Source organism: Mustela erminea, chromosome 18 (genome assembly GCF_009829155.1).
Source record: "Mustela erminea isolate mMusErm1 chromosome 18, mMusErm1.Pri, whole genome shotgun sequence".
NCBI lineage: Eukaryota > Metazoa > Chordata > Mammalia > Carnivora > Mustelidae > Mustela > Mustela erminea.
In genome coordinates, this window is record NC_045631.1 from 60,448,374 (window position 1) to 60,472,362 (window position 23,989).

At 62.7% G+C, this 23,989-nt stretch overlaps 1 protein-coding gene and 2 long non-coding RNA genes across 12 annotated transcripts in view; 1 reads left to right on the forward strand and 2 right to left on the reverse strand.

Moving 5' to 3' along the window:
* Window positions 1–12,709, reverse strand: part of SLC38A10 (solute carrier family 38 member 10) — a 39,846-nt gene extending 27,137 nt beyond the window's left edge. For 7 of the 8 annotated variants that reach the window (XM_032319419.1, XM_032319417.1, XM_032319416.1 and 4 more), the window contains exons 1-6: window positions 12,300–12,709; window positions 9,825–9,942; window positions 4,783–4,828; window positions 3,973–4,066; window positions 3,580–3,723; window positions 2,428–2,552 (exon numbers count right to left, since the gene is read on the reverse strand). In XM_032319419.1, the coding sequence (XP_032175310.1) occupies window positions 2,428–2,552; window positions 3,580–3,723; window positions 3,973–4,066; window positions 4,783–4,828; window positions 9,825–9,942; window positions 12,300–12,398 (626 nt within the window). In that variant the 5' untranslated portion in view covers window positions 12,399–12,709. Of the gene's footprint in view, window positions 1–2,427; window positions 2,553–3,579; window positions 3,724–3,972; window positions 4,067–4,782; window positions 4,829–8,382; window positions 8,532–9,824; window positions 9,943–12,299 lie in introns of those variants that run through there. The other variant, XM_032319420.1, reaches the window with a different exon arrangement.
* A 188-nt stretch (window positions 12,710–12,897) lies between these two features.
* Window positions 12,898–19,771, reverse strand: LOC116578312. 3 transcript variants are annotated; one of them, XR_004280813.1, is made up of 4 exons: window positions 19,535–19,771; window positions 15,064–15,172; window positions 13,527–13,637; window positions 12,898–13,029 (listed from the first exon to the last, which is right to left on the reverse strand). It is a non-coding gene; the product is annotated as an uncharacterized LOC116578312 (long non-coding RNA). The 3 variants fall into 3 exon arrangements; XR_004280814.1 differs by having other exon boundaries at window positions 12,904–12,987; window positions 13,527–13,634; XR_004280812.1 differs by having other exon boundaries at window positions 12,904–12,987.
* A 518-nt stretch (window positions 19,772–20,289) lies between these two features.
* On the forward strand, window positions 20,290–23,325 carry LOC116578237. The gene is made up of 4 exons (XR_004280787.1): window positions 20,290–20,373; window positions 20,713–20,957; window positions 22,272–22,355; window positions 22,697–23,325. It is a non-coding gene; the product is annotated as an uncharacterized LOC116578237 (long non-coding RNA).
* Window positions 23,326–23,989: the final 664 nt, after the last annotated feature.

Genomic DNA, 23,989 nt, shown 5'->3' on the forward strand with positions numbered 1-23,989 from the left:
AAAGTTAAACAAACATAAGCAGGGCCGGGCCACCTGCCCTCGCCTCAGCGCTGTCGGTCGGAGCCCACAGGGACAGAGAGGCAGCTTCTATCCCACGCACAGCCCAGGGCCAGCGGCGCAGTGCTGCTGGGCGGTGGAAGGGACACGGCCGTCGGGCCCTCTGCAAACAGCGGACAGTCCCTGTGGGGAGCAGTGGGGAGGGCCAGGAAAAGGGGTGGGCAGCAGAGGTCTATGTGCAGACGGGGAAGGGAAGCCGGGCTCGGGGGTGTCCAAACAGAAGGCGGCCACTCTCCCGCCCATGTACTGTGGCATCCCAGCGGCTGGGGGACAGAGCGCCACAGCCCGCGGTCATGCGTGCGGAATGCCAGCTGGCAGGGACGCGCCAGGATGCAGAAAATGGTCGCCAATAGATGGACAAGCACAGCGGTAAGTGAAGCCAAACCCCGAAACCACCTTCAAGAAAGTAAGAGGAGACATCACCGCAAAGCAAACAGGAACTGGTGGGAAGAACCGGCCAGCAGGAGCTCGGGCACTGTCCCACTGGGGCACCCACCGTGGCCAGGGGTCACCCCGGAGAGCTGCCCTCCCCTCGGCCCAGCTGGAGGGTGCCAGGGAGCACCGATCCGTGCAGCCCAAGCGGACGGCAGAGGGCCCACAGGGGACACGGCACCAACATCCCAGCGCCAGACGGTTCCTCGGGCTGAGCCAGGGTCCATACCAGCGAGTGACAACTCGGGGAAGCAGAGTCAGACCCCCGGACGGGGACTTCCCCCAACCCCCGGCCCCCAGCACACACCAGGAGCTGCAGGTACCGTGGGGAGTGGGTCGTGCCCCACGCTGGCACATGAACAAGTGCAGAAAGGCCCCCCTAATCCTGCCCGTGCTCCCGGAACAACTGCTGGGAGCCACAGACGTCCATGAGAACCACCTCGGCACCCCACGGAGCGTACCCAGACCGCCCACCTCGCCGAGCGGCCTCCAAGACTTGCTTTACCCGAGTCAAAGCTTCCCACATGCAGCCCCAGCGCACAGACCCGGGCCTCCGTGTGGACCAGGCCCCTCTGTGCTCGGCACTCCCCAGGCTGCTTCTGTGGGCCACAGGGCCTCGTGGTTCTGGACTCGTTTACTAGGAAGTAAGACCAGACAGGGCCAGACGGCAAGAGCAAAGCAGCGGCCTGGCCCACCCCCGCAGAAAGGACACCAGTCACGCAGGCAGTCACCCCGCAGGCCCGTCTCTCACGCACGCCCGTGCGGAGATGTAGCGGGAGTGGAGCGCTTGGTCTCCGCCCTTGGTAAATGCCTGTGTTTCTAAGGGGAGGTCCCCAAACCAGTCATTCCAAGCTCTGTGGACGCCCTTGCCAGCCGCTCACTGGGGAGAACATGGGCGCTCTCCGTAGGGCCAGTGCTCCCTTCGAGCAGGACAACCTTCCAGAACGTACCATCTGACCTAGGACCCAAACCCAACCGAGGTGGGCTGGCTACTCTGCAGCTGCCACCAAAAAGCCCAACCACTGGCTTCTGTTCTAAAAGCAAACTCACAGACAAAAAAGGACAACTGGTAACAAGGTATGCCGTGAGAGAGTGGAACTTCTGTCACCAAGTATAATGGGGACATTAAACAGCAAGAGTAGAGCGTGTTCTGGTGGAACCCAAGCTGCCAAGAGAGACAGTAAGTGGGAAATGACGATTTGGATCTCGCATGTGGGTGTAAACACAGCAGCACGAGCAAATTTTATCTGCCACATTAGTTTACGATTGGCACAATACAAGCCCACTGGAGCTGCGGGGGGGCTGGCAGAAGCGGGCCCCCCCGGGTACTGATGGTCTTTTCCCGTCCGTGCCGGATTTACGCCTCTCTTTTGAGCGGGTTACCGTTCCGACCGGGCATGAATCACTGGCTCTTGTCACTCGGTGGCGAAGGTAATGCTGCTGGAATTATGGAAATAGCCTGATCTGCATTCCCAGAGCTCTGCGTGCCAGAGAGAAAGCACACTCGCGCACGCGCACACGCCTCCGAAGGCGCCCCGGCGGCAGTCGGAAGTCAATGTTTGTGCAATTTCCTTTTAAATATTCTCACACGAACAGCTCAGTTCTGGCAAAATGCTTGGGACTGTGTGAATCAGATGGTTTTGGGCTGTTCTGTGTTCCCCACAGCCAACTCTTCTGGGGGGAGGGGGGCGTACTGGGCACTGTCCCCAGTCCTGCCGGCAGCACATCTCGGGAATAAAGTCGAGTTCTCTCTCGATAAAAATACACACAGCTCTCTCCCTCAGCTTGGAGGGGAACAAGTCACAACAGAACGAGGCATCACGCGACGGTGGCCTGCATCGCCAATTCCAGACAAGAGAGGACGCCCATCTCCCCGCGACCCCCCGCCCCAAGGGACACCCCCATGCCTCGGGCCCCCGGGCAGCGGACGGTACTTACGACTGGCAGGCGAAGGACATGCCGAAGATGGGGATACAGCGGAAGACACCCTCCCAGCGCACGTAGCTGACGCGCTGCAGCCACTGCCCACCGAACAGGCCGTGCTTGAGGGAGGACAGCACGATCTGCACGGGGACGAGAAAGGCGAGCTCAGGGCAGATCGGCACACGGGATGCGAATCAGGACCCCCGCGCCGGGCGAGTACTGTGGCCCGGGCCACGCTACCGGAAGATGGCCGCACGCTCCCTGTGGCGAGACCTGGTGCCGCTGGCTGGGGTCCCGCACCCGTGGTTTCCTGCCCTGCGCTGTGCCACGAGCTGGACACACACAGCCAGCGGGGCTTCTGAGGCAGCTGCCCATGCCCTGAACACACGTGGCAGACGGGGCACAGTGAGGCCCACCTGCCACCCCTCTCAGTTGCCTCAGGGGACAGGACGGTCCCTACAAACTCGGCAGGCCCTTCCCAGGCCCATCTGGACACTTTGTTCTTCTTTAAGTAGGGTCTGCGCCCAACACGGGGCTCGAACTCACGACCCTGAGATCACGAGCCGCACGCTCCACCGACTGAGGCAGCCAGCCCCCCCACCCATTTTAAAAGACAAAGCCCCAGAGAACAGGGCTGTCTGGAGAACAGCGTGACCTTACTGGGCAGCCTTCCCAAGGAGGTCGCTGGGGTACTGGGAAGGGCTCAGCTTTCTTAGGAAAACCCATGGCAAAGGTTTCCACGCTGTTCACTCAGGAGTGGGCCCGTCCGACCTTCACCATGATGGTCAGGCCCCGGGCTCAGGCCCCACGGGCTCCCACTCAGAGGCCTCCAGGCACGCGGTAGGACACAAGTGTTCCAAGCATGTACTCCACGCCGGCCACCCAGAACTGGATGGCAAAGCATGTTCATCTAGAAAACCACCTGCCCCCTTGTGACCAGGCGTCCGCGCCATGAGTCCCGATCACTAACTACACATGAAATGTCCGTCAAACGAGGAGCCTCCATACCGCGCTTCCTGGGGCATCGGCTGCACCCCTGCCTGGGCACCATCGCTGCCCTGCCGGCCCAGGTCCAGGCGGCCCCCGTGCCCCGCCAGGGCTCACGGGCACGACTCCACCACTTGCCCGGCTGTCGAGCACCTTCCCGTCCCCGCTGGGAGCACTCACCACAAGCATGAACACGGTGTAGAACATGAGGGCCATGGCGCTGAAGGACTGGATGGAGGCCATCATGTTCCTCTGCAGGCTGAGCGGAAGCACGATGCACAGGGACACCGCGAAGAGCAGGAACATGCGGAAGGTGCCGACCACCTGCGGGGAGCCGAGCAGGCCGGGCAAGCGCCACCCCAGTGGCTCCCCAGAGCTTCCAACCCGCGGGCCTGGAACTAACCCCAGAGCGCCCAGAAGCTTCTCCTAACCTACCGCAGGCAGCTGGCCTCACCCTGCCCCTGCCCCCCACCCCCGGGGGCTGAGAGGCAACCCTGCAGGGGTGTCGCCAGCAGCTGCCACACGAGCAGCCACAAGCACACTAAGGCCCCGGGCCCCTGCGCGTGCCCTCACCTGAAACCCAAAGAGCCGAGCAAAGAAGTTGGACCCCAAGTCGCCGATCACAACGTAGAAGGCCATGCAGGTCCCCAGCATCAGCCCGATCATGCTGCAGAGAACGAGGTCGGGCTGAAGGGCCCCATCCTCACCGGACTCCGCCATCTCGCCTCCCACCCCCCAGCCCCCACCCCCCACCCCCCACGGAGACCCGTCCCCACCACGCGGCTGGCCCGTGATCGCCGAGGCCAGCTGGAGGAAGAGGCAGTGTCCTGCAAACGCCCGCCTGCGGGCCTGGGCTGGGACCCGGGCGCTTCGCTCTTCCCAGCGAACGGACGAACGCGCCCTGATGCTCCACGAGTGAAAAGAACCATCAACTGCCTTCAGAGGGCCGCTCCCCTGAGTCCACAATTCCCTAACTTACAAGCCTAAAAGGGCAACTTTCCATTTCCAGCAACTTTGTCATCTCACGAAACTCTACTCCAAGGGGGAGGATAGGACCGTTCCGCGCGGCCTCGAGGCAACCACGTGTGCAGCAGGGGGACACATGGGGTTCGGGAGCGGGGCTGAGTTCCCCGAGTTCCCCATTCTCACATCCTCCCTAGCAGGACTTACATGGGACTTCGGCCCAAACCCAGATTACTTTACGGTGCCGACAAATGCCGCTTTCAACACTAAGTGACACTCGAGAAAAGCACCACCGCGTAAAGCAGTCCAGGTCCGAGACGCGCGGCTCAGGGTGTGAAGGCCCTCAGGCTTCTCCTCGGGGCGGTGAAGGGGGGCAGAGGGGGCAGAGGGGGGCAGAGGTGGCCAAGCGCCAGCACGTACCTGGTCTCCACCACCATCTTCCCCGCCTTCCCGTAGGCGTGCAGCGCTGGCGCGGAGAGAGAGAAGCGGGGTCAGTCGGACGGAACGGACGCCACGCCCGCACACCCCCCCCCCCGCGGGAAGCCTTGAAGGGCCCCTGGACAAAAACCTGCTGGTCTGGCATTTTGGGGGTGTAGGGAGGGCATTTTAAGATTCTGGTCCCATGCTTTTCTCGGGTCTACTCAACAAACGGAAACCACAGAGAAAAGAATAAAAAGGAGAGAAAGGCACAGGCAGTCGGTTTTTTTCACTAGAAATAACCAAGGAGACCTGTCCCTGTGAAGCAGTGGTCCCCTGCTTGCAGCCGTGGGGGAGGGGTGCCCGTGACCGAGGCCGCGCGGGCTCCCAGGTCGGGGGAGGCCGGGAAGCCAGGGAGGCTGGGGAAGCCCAAGTCGGGGGTGCGCCCAGTGCCCACGGGTCTCCACACTTCTGCGGCCCACGCCAGAGGGACCTGGCTAAAGGCTTTAGGTTCACCCACTGTGATTCCAGAGGGAAACTCAGAGAATCCTTTCTAGTGGGGCACTTTGGGGGGCGAAGGGATAAGAGGTCTCAGGCCTGCCCCCTCGAGGCAGACGATCAAGGAGCCGGGCTTGAGAACAGCGTGTCCCGCAGCGGACAAGAGAGGCCTGTCCCTCCTCCCTGACAGCAGAACTGCCCTGAGCAGCCGAGAGACGAAGGCAAGGCCCCCCAGGACCCGACCGTGGCCCCGGGAACCCCACATCCCCCACCCTCTAGGAAGTTCCCAACTCCCAGGAGAGGCCAGGAAGGAGTGCGCGCAGCAGCACAGCCCAGCTTCCCTTTCCGAGGAGACTCAGAGAGCAGGAAACACGTAGCCAGTTGGTGCCTGCCACTTCCCAGTGACTTAGGAAGAGGGACAGTGTTGCCAAGTGCAGGGGAGCTTGGCACGTCACACACAGGACAGAGGCCATGAACAGGCAGAAGGCCGGTAAGCCGCACCAGCCTTGAGGGGCACGCTGGCCTTCCCGGCTTGTCTGACTCGTCACAGACGCCAGGCCAAGCTGAGCCCTTCACAGACTAAGGACCCCAAGGCCTGCTGTCGCCCAAGGGAGGCGCTCCGAGGCTCCCAAGGACAGCCGTTGGGCAGCGCGCCTCCGGACGGGACCACACAACCCAGTGCCCCGCAGAGGTGGCCCCCTCCCAGCCGATCGTGCTCTGCGAGGAAGCTGAACAGCTACAGCGCATTCCAAATGCTCGGAGAAAACATTCCAGAACACACCTGCACCCTGGAGAACGGGGAACCGGAAAATACTTCAGCAAGTCAGGGGACCAAGATGGGAGGTGGCTCTCTTCACCCAGATACCCACAAGGACAACCCAACGGGGCCATCCCAGTTTCGGGCCGCCCCGCTCAGCCACTTCCTTACCTGGGCTCCCCCACTCCCCACCTCCAGGGCGGATCCCTCGGCAACCTCCAACCCCGAGTCCCAAACAAAAATGCCCAGCAGCCCCCGCCTTAGCCTCCCACCTGGCATGGCTGAGCGGGCCCGGGACTGTCCCTCGGGGGAGGAACCACAGTGACGGGCCAGGCCCAGCGAGCCAGCAGGTATCTGAGGAGGGGTTCTGCCTCTCCCTGGGACAGACACTCTGCAGCCAGCAGCCGGGCCATGCGGACGAGGAGGAGGTGTGGCCTCGGACCAGTCCAGCCAGTGCTCTCGTGCGGAGCGGGGACTGCTGTCAGGAGGCCTCTCCCGGTCCTTCCCTGGGAGGCCGGGCAGGAGCTTCTCCTCCTGGGAGCCACTGCCCGGCCTGTGGCTCCAAGGCTGCTGAGGACACAGGGCTGACGCTGAGACTTCCCGGTTCAGCGCAGGACCCTGACCCCATTCCCACTCTCTCCACCAGCTTTCCAAAGCCTCCTCCTCATGAACGCCAGCATCAGCAGGGCAGAGAAGGTGGTTCACACACCAAACTGTGCTGCTCGAGACAGAAGGGTGACCTCAAGCCAGCCGCCCCCGGAGCCAGGCCTTGGACTACGTGATTCCCCAGTGCCACCTGCACAGAGGCCGGAAGAACGTCTGTTGGGCCAATGAGGGTATAGAGACCCCCGGGCACCAGAAAGATTGGCTCCACAGCCCTCACGCCCGAGCCACATATCCACGCATGTGGGTCACACGTCCGAAGACCGGCAGGGAGAAAACTGGCCAGACAGGCCCTCGGCAGGCCCCACCCCAGGCCCAGAGTGGGTGGCAGGCTGACCAGGACCCCAGGACCCCAGACACAGTGCCAGAAGCATCTGGAGCACACAACGGGGAGCCCAGAGGCCACACTCAGCACAGTGGGGTCCGGTCCTTGGGGAGGCCCTGGGGGGCTGAGACCACTGCGGGAGGCTGACTGGCTGGCAGGGCCATCTTCCGAAAACGAGATTTAGAAAAGTCTCCATGAGAGCGCCCAGGTGGCTCCGTCAGTGAAGCGTCTGCCTTCAGCTCGGAGGATGGTCTCAAGGTCCTGGGATCGAGTCCCGCGTCGGGCTCTCTGCTCAGCGGGGAGCCTGCTTCCCCCTCTGCTCCTCCCCCTGCTCGTGCTCTCTCTCTCTCTCTCTCAGATAAATAAATAAAGTCTTTTTAAAAAGTCTACGCGAAACAATGCACACGGTGAGGGAGGAGCAGGTGAGACGCGGGGGACACGCGCCGACCTGGCGCAAGCGCAGCCGCCAGACCACCACAAACACACAGAAGCTCCCCCAACAGACACGGCCCCAGCGCCGTGATCCCCGCAGGGAGGGCGCCCTCCCCACCAGACACCGCACACCGCTCACGGGGAAGGGGCGACACTGGGGTCACCGCTGGGGCTCACCAAACTGAGGCACGGTGGCAGTCTCACCGGCGTCTGCACGTGCAGACATCCTCCGTGAAACCAGCCCCACGCACACTCCACCCCTGCCGTGGAGCTGTGTCGGCCCCTCTGGGCCCCGCTCTGTCTCCAGGTCTGGCCGAAGGCCACACGGCCACATGCCTGCCCCCAACCTTCCTGGCACCCACGGATCCAGCAGGCGACGCGTGTTGGGGCCGGGGGCTCTGCCAACAGAGGCTGCTTATCCCGAACCCCGGGGCCACGGGTCTCAGGCCACCCTCTCCAACTGTGCTGCAAGCTCGCACGGGGTTTCTGGGCCAGGAGAAGGCAGAGCGTGAGAAGAAAAGGCCCTTTCAGTAAGCCTGCCCCGGCGCGGTGGGGCCGCCGACCAAGCGCCCTAGAGAATCTCGTCTCTTCCCGTGCGCGACTCCCATGCAAGTGGCGGGGCCTCTGTTTCTGAGCGACAGTGCGGGGCCCGAGGCTGGACCCAGGGCATCTGACGCTGCCCACAGGGCCACACGGTCTGTGGGAGCTCGCACGACGGAGCTGTCTGGCTCGCAAAGGCACAACCGAGGACAGCCGGTGGACCGGGATCGTCTTTGCTTCCAGCAGCTGGGCTCCAGTCACGGCGAGCAGCCCAGGGCAGCAGCCCCGGGCAGCCACATTCGAGGGTGTCCCGTCTGCTTTCCTGGCAGACGCTCTCATCCAGCCAAACCGGTTTGCCTTCTCAGGGACTTTCGAAGAATACTCAGACCGCTGTCCAAAGCCACCAGTCTCCGCGGTCTAGGGTCACATGTCCTCTGTCATGGCCCAGCCAAGGCCTTCATGGGACGTCTGCTCCGGGAACCCCGCCAAATGGTGACCCTCAGAGGGGAGAAAAAGATCACCCCAAAAGTCACAGCCCTGCAGGTGGAGGAAGGGGCGCCCCGGAGCACACGTCATCCCGAGCTGCGGGAGGTGCTCTCCGCGGGATCCGTTCACCTGTAACTGCGACCTCCTGGTGTGGCTCCGGCACCGAGAGCCTGACAGCACCGCTCGCACGGGCAAGGAGGGAAGGAGGCGCGCCTTCAGCTCTGAGCTCAGAACAGACGCCAGGACCGCGGCACTGATGCAAAGCAGACGAGCTGGGAGGAAACCGGAGGTGGCACCGCCACAGCCCACGCGCGAGGACCCTGCACGTGTTTTTGTTCTAGTTGGCCCCTTGGAGCGCGCACGCCACTTCCTCTCGCCACCGCCTCTCTGCTCTGAGAGCACAAGCGGACCAGTGTCCCGGCCACACACTGGCAGCGGGGTGGGAGGGGGGCTTCCATCCGGGGCCCAGGGCTTCTCCCCAGCTCCTGAGAGCCCCCAGGCCGGATCTCGCCAGCACAGCAGCCTGAGGGTGGCGGGAAAGTCGGCCCCTGCCCTCCGAGCCGAGTGCCCCAGGAAACAGCGCAAACCAAAAGGAAGTAGAAAGCACAGCCTCCTGGCCCTTGGCCGAAATCAAAGGAAAAAGACCTACAGGAAATGAAATTACAACCAAGAGCATCAGGAAACAGCAGCGCTAGAGAGATAGGGAGCTGGATCCCGGCCACCGGCCCGGGCGGAACGGTCATCTCCTCCACGACATTCAAAGTAGCAAAGCACCACAGCCCCCAGCAGGCGGCCCCGAAGGAAGGCTCCGGGTGCTCAGGAGAGGCAGACAAGGAGCAAGTGCACAGGGGAGCAGGGGGCCGCTGGTCCTGCCTGCATGTCAAAGGGGAGGCCCTCTACAGGTGTTTGCATCAACGGGAAACAGGAGAGCAAGTCTCACCTCCTCGGGGAAGACCATTGCCTCTAGTTACGGTTTTGAAAAACAGCATTAAATTTTAAAATAAGTGGCGCCTGGGTGGCTCAGTGGGTTAAAGCCTCTGCCCAGGCTCCTGGGATGGAGCCCCGCATCGGGCTCTCTGCTCAGCGGGGAGCCTGCTTCTCCCTCTCTCTGCCTGCCTCTCTGCCTGCTTGTGATCTCTGTCTGTCAAATAAATAAATAAAATCTTTTTTAAAACCTTTAAAATAAGGAAGAAAACCTGCTGTTCAAGGAGCTCTTTAAGCATGAAGTGGAAGGAAAGTAAGTAAAAAAGGAGCAAGGCCCCAACGCCCGGGTCGCGGACGCCGCACTCCCCAGGCAAGGGCTCGGGGACGCCCAGCCGCCGTGCCCAGCGCCACCGTCCTCACCCAGGCCCGCGTACGTTCTCCGTTTGCTCAGGCTGGCAGATTTCACCAGGAACATGCAGGACTGGTGCGTCATCCAAGAGCAGAAAACCAACAGCAGGGCCCCCAGGACGATGCCACACTGGAGGGGAGGGAGACAATAAGACAAAACAAAGTGACCCGGTGCTGCCGCCTCACCCGCGTGGCTCCCGAGCACCCCCTCGGCCTCCCTCGACCCTGGCCAATGCCAGGCCCCAGCTCTGCCTCACTCCCCTGCCTACAGGTGATAATTCCCAGCACTGAAAGGGACCAATTCCCTACAGGTGGTGACCACGTGCTTTGTGACCCTGAAAGAGTGCCAGAGACGCCACTGCCTCCGTGGCCCCGGCGAGTCTTACCGCACAGCTAGCTACGCGCTGCCAACCACCGCCCCCGCCCGCGGCTCCCTGCGAGCGCCCCCCACTATGCTGCCTTCCAGCCCCCTGGACCAGCAGCCAGCAGCGGTGAACACGCTCTGGCGGGAAGAGATGAAAAATGACGTTGTCGCCTTTCTTAGGACTTGACAGACACCCTCCCACCCAGCCATCGCACTCCTCGCGATTCACCCGGAAGAGACGGAAGTGTTCACGCAGACACCTGTCTGCTGGTGTTTAGAGGGGTTTATCCGTGATCTAAAAGCCGAAGAAACAAGTGTCCTACCGGCCTCTACTGGAGGTGAGCGTACACCCTGCCCTTGAGAAACACCCCCGGGAAACGCACAGAGCGTCCGAGCCTGTGTGCAGGTGTTCACGGAGCCGCAGGCAGGCGACGCCGTGGATGCCGAGCGGAGGCAGAGGACTGAAACCGGCACAGCCGCAGCAGGGTCACTAGGTGACACGAGAGGGCACGCAGGAGTCCGCAGCAGGGACACCAGGTGACATGCAGGAGTCTGCTTCCACGACACAGGTGCACTGCTCTGCGGCGCTGCAGGCGGGATGGTGGCCCGGCGGGAGGGCGCGGGGTGCTGGCCGTGCTCTGCTCCTTAAGTTGGGAGTTAGTGCCGTGTGTTCGTTCACTTTTTAAAAAATCACCAAGAACACACCCAAGAGCACACTTCTCTGTATACGTGTCACACTTGAGTGAAATGTTAATTTATTTTGGAAAGTACCCAAGTTACTAAAATCACACAAACAGAAAGAACCCCAAAACCATGACACGGCTGTCGGACACCAACTACACACGTCCTCCAACTGCCCCTGGCCTGCCGCGGTGCCCCAGCCGAGGCCTTCCTGGGGAGCAGGTGCTGCGCCCACATGAGAGGCTGCCCCCGCTGGGCCAGGCCCTCAGCACGGGGGACCCCCTGCGGTCCTGTGCTCGCACGCAGGCCTCCACCACTAAGCGGGAGCCTTCCTGGGCACGTTAGTCTGGCCGGGGCCTCGTGCCCACCACGCGCCAGACCCAGATCTGCGCTGGGCTGAGTCACCGGGGTCCGACAGCTGCCCAGGAGCCCCCGCAGAGCCGTGCGGCCACGGCACTTTACAGACCCAAACACACACCGGCCCCGGGACGCGGCTCCCGGGCAAGTCTCCGTGCAGCCTGGGGCCCACAGTCCTTCCAGAAACGCCCGCGAGTGGCCGGGCGCGCTGGGACTCAGTGTGAGGTCACAGGGGCTGCCCCTGGTTCTACAGCGGCCAGAGTCCCTGTCCTCCCGCCCGCCGTCTGCCAGCACAGTCACCACAACTCGCCTGGGAACTGGGAAGCAATTCAGGCCGCGGGGCTGAGGTGGGGGATTAATAATCTCCAGATTTAAAAAAAAATTGGTGCTATTTTTACCCCGAAGATGCTAAGTACGAAAATGCAAAGTGTTTAGCCTAAAATTAAACGATGGCGCCCACTTTATTTCCACTTCTCCCTGCCTGGCTTCATCCCCAGACTGGTCCGCGCCGCAGCCTCCCGCCGGCCGCCGGCCCCCCGCACACGCGCGGCCCCCGCCAGGGCGCAGGGGCGCGGCAAGCCCAGCCCGGGCACCCGTGAGGCCCAGGAGCTCGGCTTGAGGGAAGGAGGTGCCCGAGCCGAGGAGCTCAGCAGCCTCCCCTGGGCGAAGCGCCGAAGACCGGTCCACGGGCGGACCCCACGCAAGCCGGGGGGTGCAGCCCCGCGGGCGCACCGTCGCGTGGCACCGATTCCAGAGGCTTCTCGGCGGAGCGGACACTCACGTACGGCCCGGCTCAGTGGGCGAACTCTGGGGTCACCTCGGCGCCCACGCCCCCGCCCACCCCCGAGGCCCGCAGGGCTGCAGCCGGGCGCCCCGCAAGCAAGCGCGCGCTCGGAGACACGCAGGGACCCTGCGGTCGGCACCCGCGCCCGAGCCGCGTCCGAGTCGCGAGCCGCGCGGACGCTCGGGCCCCGGCCGGCGGGGGCCCCGGCTCCGACCCCGCCCCGGCTCCGACCCGCCCCGACGCCCGCCGGCCGGCCAGCGCCCCCGACGGCCCGCGGGCGACCCCGCGCCGCTGGACGCACCTGTTTGAAGCAGAAGGGCATGGTGAGCACACTGACCCCCACGATGCTGTTCACTATGTTCGTGATCAGCCCCCAGTTGGAGGCGGCGGCCGCGGTCATCGCGCGGGGCTTAGGGCCCGGGCGCCCCGGTCCGAGGCCCTGGGAGCACCGGGGATGCGAGACCCTGACACGGACGGGCGACTGCCTGGAGGCGGCGGCCTCGCGCGAAGGCGGCGGGGACGGTCAACCTCCAGACCCCGCCAGGCCCTGCGGCTGCCTCACGGCATCGTCCCCCACTCGCTGTCGCCGGCCGCCTCCGTGTCCCGGCGCCCAGACGCGGAAGCGCAGCCAGAGACCGACCCGGGCCACCTCGGCCGCTCTTCACGACCGCCTCTCAGCGCACACTTCCGCCTTCCGCAGGCTTCCCTGCCCGGAAGTGACGGCACGAGGCGGGGCTCCGCGCGCACGCACCAATGAGAGGCCGGCCTGGCCGGGCCCGCGGGGCTGGCGAGGGGAAGGCTGCGGCGTGGCCCGGAGAGGCGGGCCTCGGCGGACCGCAAGCCAATGGGAAGCGGGTGCGGGCTTCCGGGGGCGGGGCCCGCGGCGGGGGCGGGGGCGGGGCCTACCCGGCTCTGCGGTCCGGCCCGGGTCCCGAGCTTCAGGCGGCTTCGCCCGCGGGTCTGGTCCCTCGAGCCTCGCCTTGCAGGGGCTGCAGGACAAGGTCGGGGGGGTCAGGCGAGAAGCGCGGCGCCTTCGGAGGAGAGCGGTTGGAAGGGTTCACCTTGAGCGGTTACACGCGGGACGGCTGTGCGGGCGCGCGCTCGGGACCCGGGCCGGGGCTCGCTAGCGGGGGAGCTGCGCCCTGAGCCTGTTCGGAGGAGCGGGCACCCCGGGTTACGGGGGACACGCGCAGGCGCAGGGCGGCTTGGCGACCCCGCCAGGAGCACACAGCTCGCAGGAGAGAGCGTGGCACCCGCTCCCCGGGTCGGCCCCTCGGAAGGGCACGCGGGTCGGCGCCCTGCGGGTCTGACGTCCCAGCGGCGCCGGAGCAAAGGACACGCGCCGAGAGGACAGCAAGGTTGGGGAACAGAAGGGCCGGAGAAATCTAGGAGGGCTTCCAGAAGGAGGTGGCTTCTCCGCCGGGCCTGGAGAAACAGATGGGACTGGAGGAGGAAGGGCTTGGGGAGGGGAGAGAACAGAGAAAAGCCCTGATGCGTTTGTGGATGCCCGGCGCGGGCAGATGCTCACCGTGTGTCCGCTGAAGGCATGCACGGCCACGGAGGGCGGGGAAGGAAGGGCCTTCTCAGGACCACGCAGGTAATTCCAAGCAGGGTGGACCGCCCCAGGAACCCGAGGCTGCTGGGAGAGGGTAGAAGGGCGCCCCCGGTTGTGGACACCCGGAGGACCTTATGCCTTTTTTTTTTTTTTTAAGATTTTATTTATTTATTTATTTGAGAGAGAGAATATGAGAGGGAGAGGGTCAGAGGGAGAAGCAGACTCCCCAGTGAGCAGGGAGCCCGATGTGGGACTCGATGCTGGGACTCCAGGAGCATGACCCGAGCTGAAAGCAGTTGCCCAACCAACTGAGCCACCCAGGAGGCACCCAGGAGGACCTTATGTCTTAGAACAGAAGCTGGTTCCTCAGCTCCACTCTCCCAGCCGCTAGGTAGGGAAAGCTCTGTAGCACCCCCAGGCACCAGGGGAAGAGGAGGGAATGCCCGGTCAGGAGTACTTAATGCAGGGGCACCTGGGTGGCACAGTCCCGGACTCTTGGTTTTAGGCTCCGGTAGTGATCTCGGGGTCCGGGGATCAGCCCCCAGGCCCAGCGCCGCACTCAGCCTAGAGAGACTCCTCTCCCTCCCCCTCTGCTCTCTAAAGTAAATAGAATCTTAAAAAAAATAATAATAATAAGTTCTTAATTCAAAGCCACAATAGTACGTGCCATTCATTGCCCTTTGTATAAATCACACATACGTTCTGTAACCTTTTTCACTTTTATGATGGAGTATGAAGCTTGAAAGTATGTGTTAACAGAGAATAAGGAATACTCATGACTCCGCCGTTCGGCTCTAAGACGGAAACTTAGACGTGCCCTTTGGTGGCGCCTCCTCGCCTCCACCTTCCTGTCCCCTTCGCCGCTGTCCTGGGATCGCCATTACCCTGACGTTAGCACTCCCGTGCTTTCCTTTAGAGGTTTACCACCCGTGGGCATGTGCCCAGACTGTGGGGAACTTTACAGCTTGTGTCCTCGTGTTCATTTACGCAGTCTCCCAAGTTTTGCCAGCATGTACGGCTGCCTAGGACAGAGAGCGCACTCCGCAGCCTCCTTTGCAGCTACGGGTGCTTCTTCCTACTGTCTGCAGCATGGAGGTTGTGGGAGGAAGCCGTCTTGGGCCATGCGGACCGTGGTGGGAGTGGAACAGCGAGCTAGGAGGAGCCTGCATCTCTGGATCTCTGGACAACATCACAGAGCAGAGCCGCCATCCCAGCCCCTAGCTACATCCTCCATACCAGAGAGAGACAAACCACCCCCTTTAAGCCATTGTTACTTTGGACTTCGCTGCAAGAAACCAAAAGTTATAGCCTAACTAATTGAACTGCGTGTTGGGGTAGAGCGTTTTTGCATTTTTTATTTTTATACTAATGGGTTTATACATATGTGTTCTTTTGCAACTTCCTTTTTCACTCAGCTGTTGGCAAGATTCATTGTCAAATTGCTCCTCAGAGCCATTCATTTTTGCTCTGGAATTCTATTGTTCAAACGGCCCAAGATACATGTACTCACGCGCCTGCTGAGGGCACCAGAGCCGTTCCGTTATTCGCCCTTAGAAACAGTGGTGCAGTGAACGTTAGTGCTGGTCTCTGTCCTCCCGTAGAGTTTCTCTAGAGCAGACCTGTAGAAGTGGAATTGTAGATTCAAGCCTATGCACACCTTTGACGTTACCAGATTTCGCCAAAGGGCTGTTCAAAGTACTTACGAGGACTCCTTTACATCAGAGACTGGAAAACTTTTTTCAGTAAAGGGATAGTAGGGGCACCTGGGTGGCTCCGTCGGTTGAGCGTCTGCCTTCGGCTCAGGTCAGGATCCCCGGGTCCTGGGATCGAGTCTCGCGTTGGGCTCCCTGCTTAGTGGGGAGCCTACTTCTCCCTCTCCCTCTGTGTGCTCACTGGCTCTCTCTGTCTCTCAAATAAATAAACAAATCTCTCTTTTTTAAAAAATCTAGACAGCATATATTTCCTGCTTGCCATATGGTCTCGGTCACGACTCTTCGGTTCTTCTGTTGTAGCTTGAAAGCAGCCCTCACCAGTACCTACCAGAGGAGTATCTGTGTTCCAATAAAACTTTATTTATAAAAGCACTGGCTGGCCCAGTCTGGCTGAAGGCTGTACATTGCAGTCCCCTGCTCCAAACTGTCACCTTCATTTGGTATCCTCAGGGTGGCCAAGCTGGTGAATAAAATGAAATCTCATCATGGTTTTACTTTGTTCTCCTTAATTGCAAATGAAGTTAATCACCCTACTCAAATGTCATCGTCCATTTATATTTCTTTTATCGAATGCCTGTTCCTTTTCACCCGTTTTTTTTCTAAAGAGCTGTTCATATTTGTTCTTATGAATTTTGAGGAATTCTGTGTGCTCATCACTAACGCTGTGCCCCTCGACTTGGGTCACCCACTTGCTCCTCACTGTTAGTCTTTCACTGCTGTCGGGACCAATCACTGTCAACTTACCAGTTCACCCAGCAGAAACCCCTTCCCTCACAGTTCCGTAGGTCGGAAGTCCGGTAGGGATCTTGGCGACTGAAATCTCGGTGTGGGCAGACTGCCTCCGCTCTGGAAGCCCGAGGCGAGAATCCGTTTCCGGCTCCTTCCGCAGCTGGAAGAATTCACTTCCTCAGGGCAGGAGGACCAAGACACCTTTTCTCCCCAGCTGTACACTGAGGGCCGTCCCGGGTTCTAGAGGCCTCCTCATGGTCCCCTTCCTCCACTTCCGTAGCCGGCGCTGAGGAGGGCCCAGCTCCCTCTCCCAGCACGTGCCTCTGACCCAGCCAGGGAGTTTTCCAATTTTAAGGAAACGGAATTAGATCGACCTCATCGGATAGCGCGGATCATCTTTCCGTCTCCAAGCCTCGGGCTCCAGGCCCCGAGAGGTGCATATCTTTGGGGAGGCCATTATTCTACCCACAACACTCACCTGGAGACTTACCTTGTGTTTCTTCGGCAGGAATACCGTACAAGTGGGGCCGTGTGTTCAGGGGACCCTGTCAGGCGCTGGAAGATTTTGCTTTGTTCAGTTACAGATGATGTTTTCTTGGACGGCTTGATGAGATCCGCTTTGCCCCCGTCAAGTTCCCGATTTCTCCTTTGCAATTAAGCAGCGGTTTGGAAGCGGGTAATTTGAGACCAAACATCCTGGTCCCATCAGACTTTTAATTCATCAGTTTCTCTGTCGGTTCAGACTCACAGTTTCCTGTTTTACTCGATGGCCGCAGTCCACGGCTAGCGCTGTCTCTTCCGTTCCCCTCATCTCCCCGGACCTGTACCTCGGGAGCCCTCCGCCGGCTTCTGGGTCCTTCGGTGTGTCCCAGTCACTACCTGAGCACTTTCTTGCTTTCTTGCTCCGTAAGATGTCCCCCGCTCATCTTGGCCTTTGCTGCCGTCAGTCATTTCTCCAAGGAGAAGCCAAGATCTGCGCCCCAGTGTGCTCACAGCCACGGGATGCCGCTGCTCCTGGGCACCGCAGCGGACTGAGCTGGGAGGCTGGTGTGTACGGTCCACGCACTCACATCCCGACGTCTCCCAAAGCCCGTCTGCGTGTATTGAAAGCCCCAAGTGCCCGGCAGGACCTCCAAACATTCCCGGAGGTCCCGGGCCTAGAAGTCCCCCTTCTGCGTTCATAACTCCTACTTGATGCTGTCCCACCTCTTTGGCTCCAACACCCTGCCCTTGGCTGCCTCCACCCCCACCCGGCCCCCGCCCCATCCACTCTGTTCTGCGAGACCTCCCCACCCCCTAGTCCCTGCAGGCTCGGTCACTCCCTTCATCCTGCCCCACTGACATTTTTAGGACTGAAGTGTACGTCGGGCACAGGAAGGGATGAAGAAAGGAAGCCCCGTGGCTATTTTTGACCCTGCACCCCGTCCGCAGGGGTGGACTTTACTACGCCCCCGTGAGATCAGTCGCCACGATTGATGGGATGCCCGTGTCCCATGGGAGGCATCTGTGGCTTTGGGAACACAGAGGTTGTGTGACCTCAGGCACATTCATGAACCTCCCTGAGCCTGCCCTGGGGTCCCCACCACTGAAGTGGCAGCTCCCAGGGCAACAACTTTCCGTTGGGTTTCTGGAGGCAACAACTGTGGGCACTGTCTGGGGAAGGTGGAGGCCGGATGTGGGTCCCGACACCGGGGACTGCCAACCTCCATGTTCAAAGAGAGAGGGACGCTGACACTTGTCTGTGCTGAGGTGAGGGTCCTATCCCTCCCCTGCGGGGGACGGGGTGCCGCCTTGCGCAGGTTGTTTCTCTAACCCCTCCTTCCCCTCCAGCTCTCCCAACCTTGATCCTCAACAAAGAAATACAGGGGCCCAGCGAGGTTCCGTCCACGTGGAAGCTGTGGCTGCTTCTGAGAAGGGTCTGGGAGAGCCAGCGGCCGGCAGACCCCGGGCCAGGGAGCAGAGTCCGTCCTCCGTGTTTGTGAGTGGACAGTGGAGCCCATGACCCCACTCGGGGCTACCCTGTGAGGGGCACATAACGTCCCAGGGAGCACTGGCCCCTTCTCTCCCAGAGAGCATCTTCATTGGACAATTCTCTGCTTTTTCATCTGCCTCCAGCTTCCAAATTGGCGGAAAGACGGGAGGCCGGGATGTCGCCTCGGAAGTCAGCGCCAGGGACCGGGACCCGGGTGGAGGACTTGGGCTGTGCGGTGTGGGGGAGCCTTGCGTGGGGCCTGGCAGGCAGGGCTTCTGCGTTCACTCCAGCCCAGTGGCCGCACCGTCTAGAAGCCACAGCTCCCATCCCCCACCCCGGGGGCTCCCCCCTTTCAGACTGCCTGCATCAAATCCAGGGAGGTGCTCCGTGGAGGGATGGGGGAAGCCGCCACCTGGTGGCTCCGTCCCTGCCCCCTGCCGTTTATACAACCCACAGCCGCAACACTGACCAGAGTCCCAGCAGACAGGAGGAGACGTCATTTAGTATCCCCGTGATGGGTGCCCATTGGAATCCTCCAAGCCCGTCCTACAGCTCGGGGCAGCCAGGGCCGCATCCCAGGGGCAGCGGCGCACGGAGTCCTGAGATGCAACCCCCTCCCCAGCACACACACTTGGCCTTGGTCTTGGTTTCCTGGGTGGGGGCAGGGTGGAGGCCCCTGGCTCTTGATGAGGTTGGAGCAGTGGCTCAGATGTGGTCCCTCCCCCAGCCCTGGGTGCCTCCCCATGTCCGCTCCTCCGATTATTTCCTGGGCCCCTTCAGGAGAGGCGGGGAGGCCTGTGAGATGGGAGAGCCCCAGGCAGGCCCCAGGTGAACACATGCCCTCTTCCTGTCGGGACCCCCAGGTTGGAGATACCCAGAGCCCAGATGGGGCTGAGTGTTGGGGGCTGGGTGGCCCAGCTTTGGGGGTCCATCCTCGTCTCCAGGTCCAGAAGCTGTTACCCCAGCGTTCTTCCCAGAGCTCCGCCTGTGGTCACCCCCTGGTGGCTTGGGTTCTGGGAGTGGGGCTGAGGCGCAGGCTGTGCTGAGCAGGCCGGGCTCTGGGGAGAGGCTGACAGGAGAGCTGCTCTGGCCCCGGGCTGCGCGGGCCTGGGCGATCCAGGGGTGCGGGCGTGGTGGCAGCGTCTGCCTCGGGTCTCAGACACCGGTCACCCCTGCATCCAGACGACTCTTGCTGGGGAGGTGCACCCCCATCCCAGCCTGGCCCCAGTGCCCTCCCTCTGCCCTCCTGGGGGCCTTGTTGAGGAGACTACACCACGGTGCCTGTTGGGGGGGACGGCCAAGGGGAGTTTCCCACAGTTAAGTCCGACGGGGCGGTGAGCCGTGGCTGTGCTAGATTACAGCCCTCCAAATTCTTATGCACAATGTTAGCCCCAGTGCCTTGGAATGGGTCCTTATTTGGAAATAGGAGCCTTGCAGGTAGAATCGCTTAAGAGGAGAATGGTGGGCCCTAATCTGGTGACTTGTTAAAAAAAACAACAACAAAAAAGGCTCCAGGTTGGACAGAGAAAGCACACGTGTGAAGACGGGCCGAGATCGGAGCGATTCACCTGCAAGCCGAGGGTCTCCGGCGGCGTCCGCACTGGGAGATGAGGACCAGCTTCTCCCGCTGGAGGAACGGAACACCAACACCTTGAGCTCAGACTTCTGTCTCCAGACCCAGGAGGTAAGGGAGCTCTGTGGTTGGAAGCCCCCGGTTTATGAAACTTTGCGACGGCAGCCCCAGGACCGCCCTGGGTGGCCTGCGGCCTGCCCCAGACACTCCCAGGTTTCAGGCCCTGCTGCCTCCTCCCCTGCTCTGCCTGCCCTCCCCTCCCCTGCCATCCCTCCTCGCTGCCCTTGGCCGCCCTGGCCGCCCAAGCCGCTGCACACCCCTGCGGGGCCGGTTCACAGCACCACCTAATTGGCCGCACTCGACTGGGAGATCCCCAGGGGCTCGCCTGACGAAGGCATGTGCGGAGGAGAAACCTGCCCCAATTCCAGCAGGTGCCCGCAGCTGAAGAAGTTAGGGAGCCCCCCACAGACCCTTCCTGCTCGTCCTTAGCTCCGACCCTTACCGCCCCGTGGGAAGGCCCCTCGGATCCCGGAGCCTGGCCTCTCTGCTGCGCTTGGGGAGGCCTGTGGCATGAGACTAGCCTTCTCCAGCCTCTCCAGCCTCTGCCCTTGTCTGGAGCGTCGGCCGGCCCAGCGGGCACGGGGCCCACGGAGGCCCGGAGTTCCTGCCAGGCTCCGCTCGCACAGAAGCACGCTGGGTCCTGGGATCCGAGGCCCCTCTGCCCTTTTGCCCAGAGCTCTCTTCTCCTGGAGCAAATTCTAGGACTAGAGGGCATCCGGCTCAACACTGGCGGCCTCCCCCATTCTTAGAGCTTTCTGGTCTGCACTGCACAAGGTCTGCTCAGGGTGGGGGTGGGGGGTGCTAGGGGGGCTGGGGGGGCTGCAGTGACCAGAGCCTCTGAGGAAGGGTGTGAGTGGGCAGCCCCTCGAGACTGCTCGGAGGTCCAAGGCCGTCATTCCACGGAGTGAGTCCCCAGCATCTTCTCATGGGGGGAGGAAGGGGCACAAAGGGGCAGGCCTGGTCGGGACAGAGCAGAGGGGCTGGGGTTCCCACCTGCCTCCCCCCCCACCGTGCTTCTCGGCGCTGGCACTGAAGAAGCAGGACCCTTCCCTCCCAGCTGTGGGAAGGCAGAAAGGAAAGTCCCCCCGAAAAGCTTTCTCACTCCTTTTCCAGCCCCAAGAGTGGAAGCGATGCTGAGGCTGGAGTCGGGACATCCAGGACTCTGGCGATCCGTGGCGCTGGGACCCGGGTCCTGGGGGAAGACCCAGGCTCAGCAGAGTGGAGAGAGGGACCCTCTCCTGGGTCCTCAGTTTTCTCACCAGTGGAATGGCCCGATCAGACCAGAGCGTCCACGTGGCTCCCATCAGTTGTCTCCTGGATGGCTACAGTCTTCTCTGCACCGAGGAGCTTCCACTCGGGTCAGAGAGCACGCAACAGCCGTGGCAGTCCCAGTGGGGCAGGCAGGGGGTGGGGAGGTCTGGGGGGTCCCCGCCCACCTTCCTCTCCGGCCACTTCAGTGGGAACTGCCCATTGTACACTGGCCCACCTGGGTGGCCCCCAGAAGTGGGGAGACCTCCCCAGACGGATCCTCTCCCAGGGCAGCGACCCGGGGATCAGGGCTATTGCGGTCTCCCCTGAAAGGTGTGCCCCCAGCTGGGCTGGTCCGGAGAGCACAAAGCCTGCGGGGCCCGCCCCGCCCCCGGGGAAGGCCGTGACCCACAGTGGATGAGGGGAGACCCTGGAAACGTCCCATGGTCCTGCCTTTCATGGGACAACCCCTTCTGGGGAAGTCCTTCCCTTGCCCTCAAGATACCAGAGCTCCCCCAGGTGGCCCCAGTGGACCCCAGTGATGAATTACTGCCTTCCCTGTGCTGGGTTGGGAGCCAGGGCCCTGACGGGGGAGGTGAGGGGGCGCAGCTGGGAGCCCTGGGGCACGGCTGGGCCGCATCCAGGCTCCCCCATCCAGCAGCTGCAGCCCCCCAGGCTCCCTCACCCATGGCTGTCCTGACTGTGAGCGGGACAGTGGGCCACGGGGAGGTATGCAGGAATGTGACATGCCCAGGCGAGGGACAGAGCTTCCGAGAGCGTCCCCAGCTGTGCAGAGGCCTGGGCAGATGGAGCCTGGGTAACTCGAGCCTTCGGCAGCCTGGGGGAGACAGAGTCAGGCAGCACAGGTGGGAGGTGTGGGACGTGCTGTCCCTGGAGGCCCTGGGAGGAGGGGGGGGCGGGGCCCGGGGAGGGCGGCCTTCCTGGGGGCAGGGGTCTGGCCAGGCCCCCTGAATCCGAGTTCCCAGAGGGCTGTGTGGCCTCAGGTCCCTCCCGTGGTACGGAGTGGTCTCTGGCTCTAACGCCCCCGCAGGACCCCCACCCGGCACGGCAGGGGAGGCGGCCTCAGCCTTCTCCCCGCAGCCCATAAGCTCCCCCACCCTCCTGCCAGCGGCTGGACCAGGATCTCCACCGCCTCGGTCTCCTTTCCTGAAATGAGGCGCTCCCCTCCCCCTCCCAGGGCTGAGACAGGACATGGAGTCCCACAAAGGGCCCGGGGTCCCTCAGCCCCCACGCCCAGCGCGGCCCGTCCCTCCCTCCGGAGGTGGCCGTGGGGGCCCCACTACCGTCTCTGCAAGTGAAAGCCAGCCTCGTGTTTGGTGGCCCGCAGGCCTCGTGCCGGGCCAGGGCCGGTGTCAGGGGTGAAGCAGGCCCCGCAAGGGAAGCAGCAGGTGTGTTTCCCACAGGGGCACGGTCCCTGGCGGCTGGTGTCATTGTCCCTGTTGTTCGGGTGCCCAGACGAGCACAGATGAAGTCTGCATAGGACACAGGTGAGTTCATGAAATTCCAGGCTGGGGCGGGGGTTGGGGGGGCTCTGAGCCCAAGTTCAGTCTCCCATGGCACAGCCAGAGCCCCCAGGGGTGGGGCCTGATGACGAAGATCCCCCAGACTCAGGTTCTTGGCCCAAGCCCCCCCAGTTGTCCCCCTCTCCTGGTGTGGAAGGTGGGTGTGTCTTGAGAAAAGAGGGCCCGGCCTCTTGCCCCCAGGCCAGGCGGGACGTGGGTGGTCACAGCCCCGTTCCGCAGATCAGTGGGTTCAAAGTGCACAGTGGCTATTCCACACCGTTTTATCACGGCTCGGTCCAGCCCTCTGTCCCCTCCTCTCTGCGCAGACGACGAACTACCCTGTGCTCAGCATTCTGGAGGCAGGGAGGGAGGCCCAGGCTGGTGAAGACAGTCACAGGACAGAGCCTCAGGGAGCTGTCCCCACCCTTCCTGGGGGCCTCCAGCCCCGAACAGGGGCTCTTGAAAGGAACCCTTTGTGTGTTGAGCTCCTGGGGGGGGCGCTGAGCCACAAGGTCACCTCCGTCCCCCAGCTGACGCGGGGGTGGGGGCGGAAGTAACCCCAGCAGGTGGCTCCTGAGAGGGGCGCAGGCCAGGCCTTCCTCACGCTGCGCGCCCAGCCACGGGGAAGAGCAAGGGCAGGGCCCACGGCACACGCTGCGGACAGTGCCCGGGAAGGTGGGAGAGCCCAGAGCTCCCCTTCTCCGCCCTCCGTCCCTGGCGGCGGTGTTTGCTCTTTAACGCTATTCTAAGTACAGAAAGTGGACAGCTCTCGGCACACGTTTCCTGCTCACTCTCACCTCGCGCGATGCCATTCTGCACCGCAAGTGCGGGCGGGAGCACTGAGGCCACGCAGTGCCCCCCGCGCCTGGCGTCCAGGCTCCTGGGTTTCGTTACCAGCCCCGGGGCTCGCACAGTGCGGAGCTGGGCCGGCTGTTTGCCTGCTGCTCCATCCGCATCCGGGAAACAGGGCAGGGAGGGCCTGGGAGGGGGTCTGGCGGCCCCACTGTCCCGTCCCCTCCCGGGCATCGGCACGGTTCTGGGGCGAGGCGGGCAGGGAGGGCACGGCGGGCAGGGAGGGCACCACTGAGAGCGCGTGTGGCGGCCCTTGCTCCCGGTGCTCTTGCTACACATCACCCCTCCCGTGTGAGGAGGCATCTCTGGTTCTAAGGGGAAGTGTGGCCCCAGCGGCTGTGGTGCACCGCCCCCCCGGCTTCCTTGCAACACACTTACCTTGTGTTCACTTTGGGGTTCTCACCTCAGGGGCACCCCCAGATCTGCTCATGGGGCTTCTTGGACTCTGCCTACAGGCGTGCGGCACAGCAGGGACACCCCGGACGCAGTGTCCCTTCCACTTTCCACCTGCCCCAGGGTCCCCCGCAGAGCACACAAGCTAGAAGTGGACTTTCTTCAGGATTTCAAGACAACCACAGACCACGGGGCCCTTCTGTGCATGGGGCCTGTGCAGTCCCCCTGTTTCTTGGGAGATTTTTGCTAAAATGCCAGCAGTGGCCCGAGGCTGGGACCGGTGGCTGCCGGGAGGGGAAAAGCCTGGGGCCGGCCCGGGGCTCCTGCGGGATCTCAGGCAGTGCCTTAGAGGTCGGTGTTGGGAGTTGGGGTGC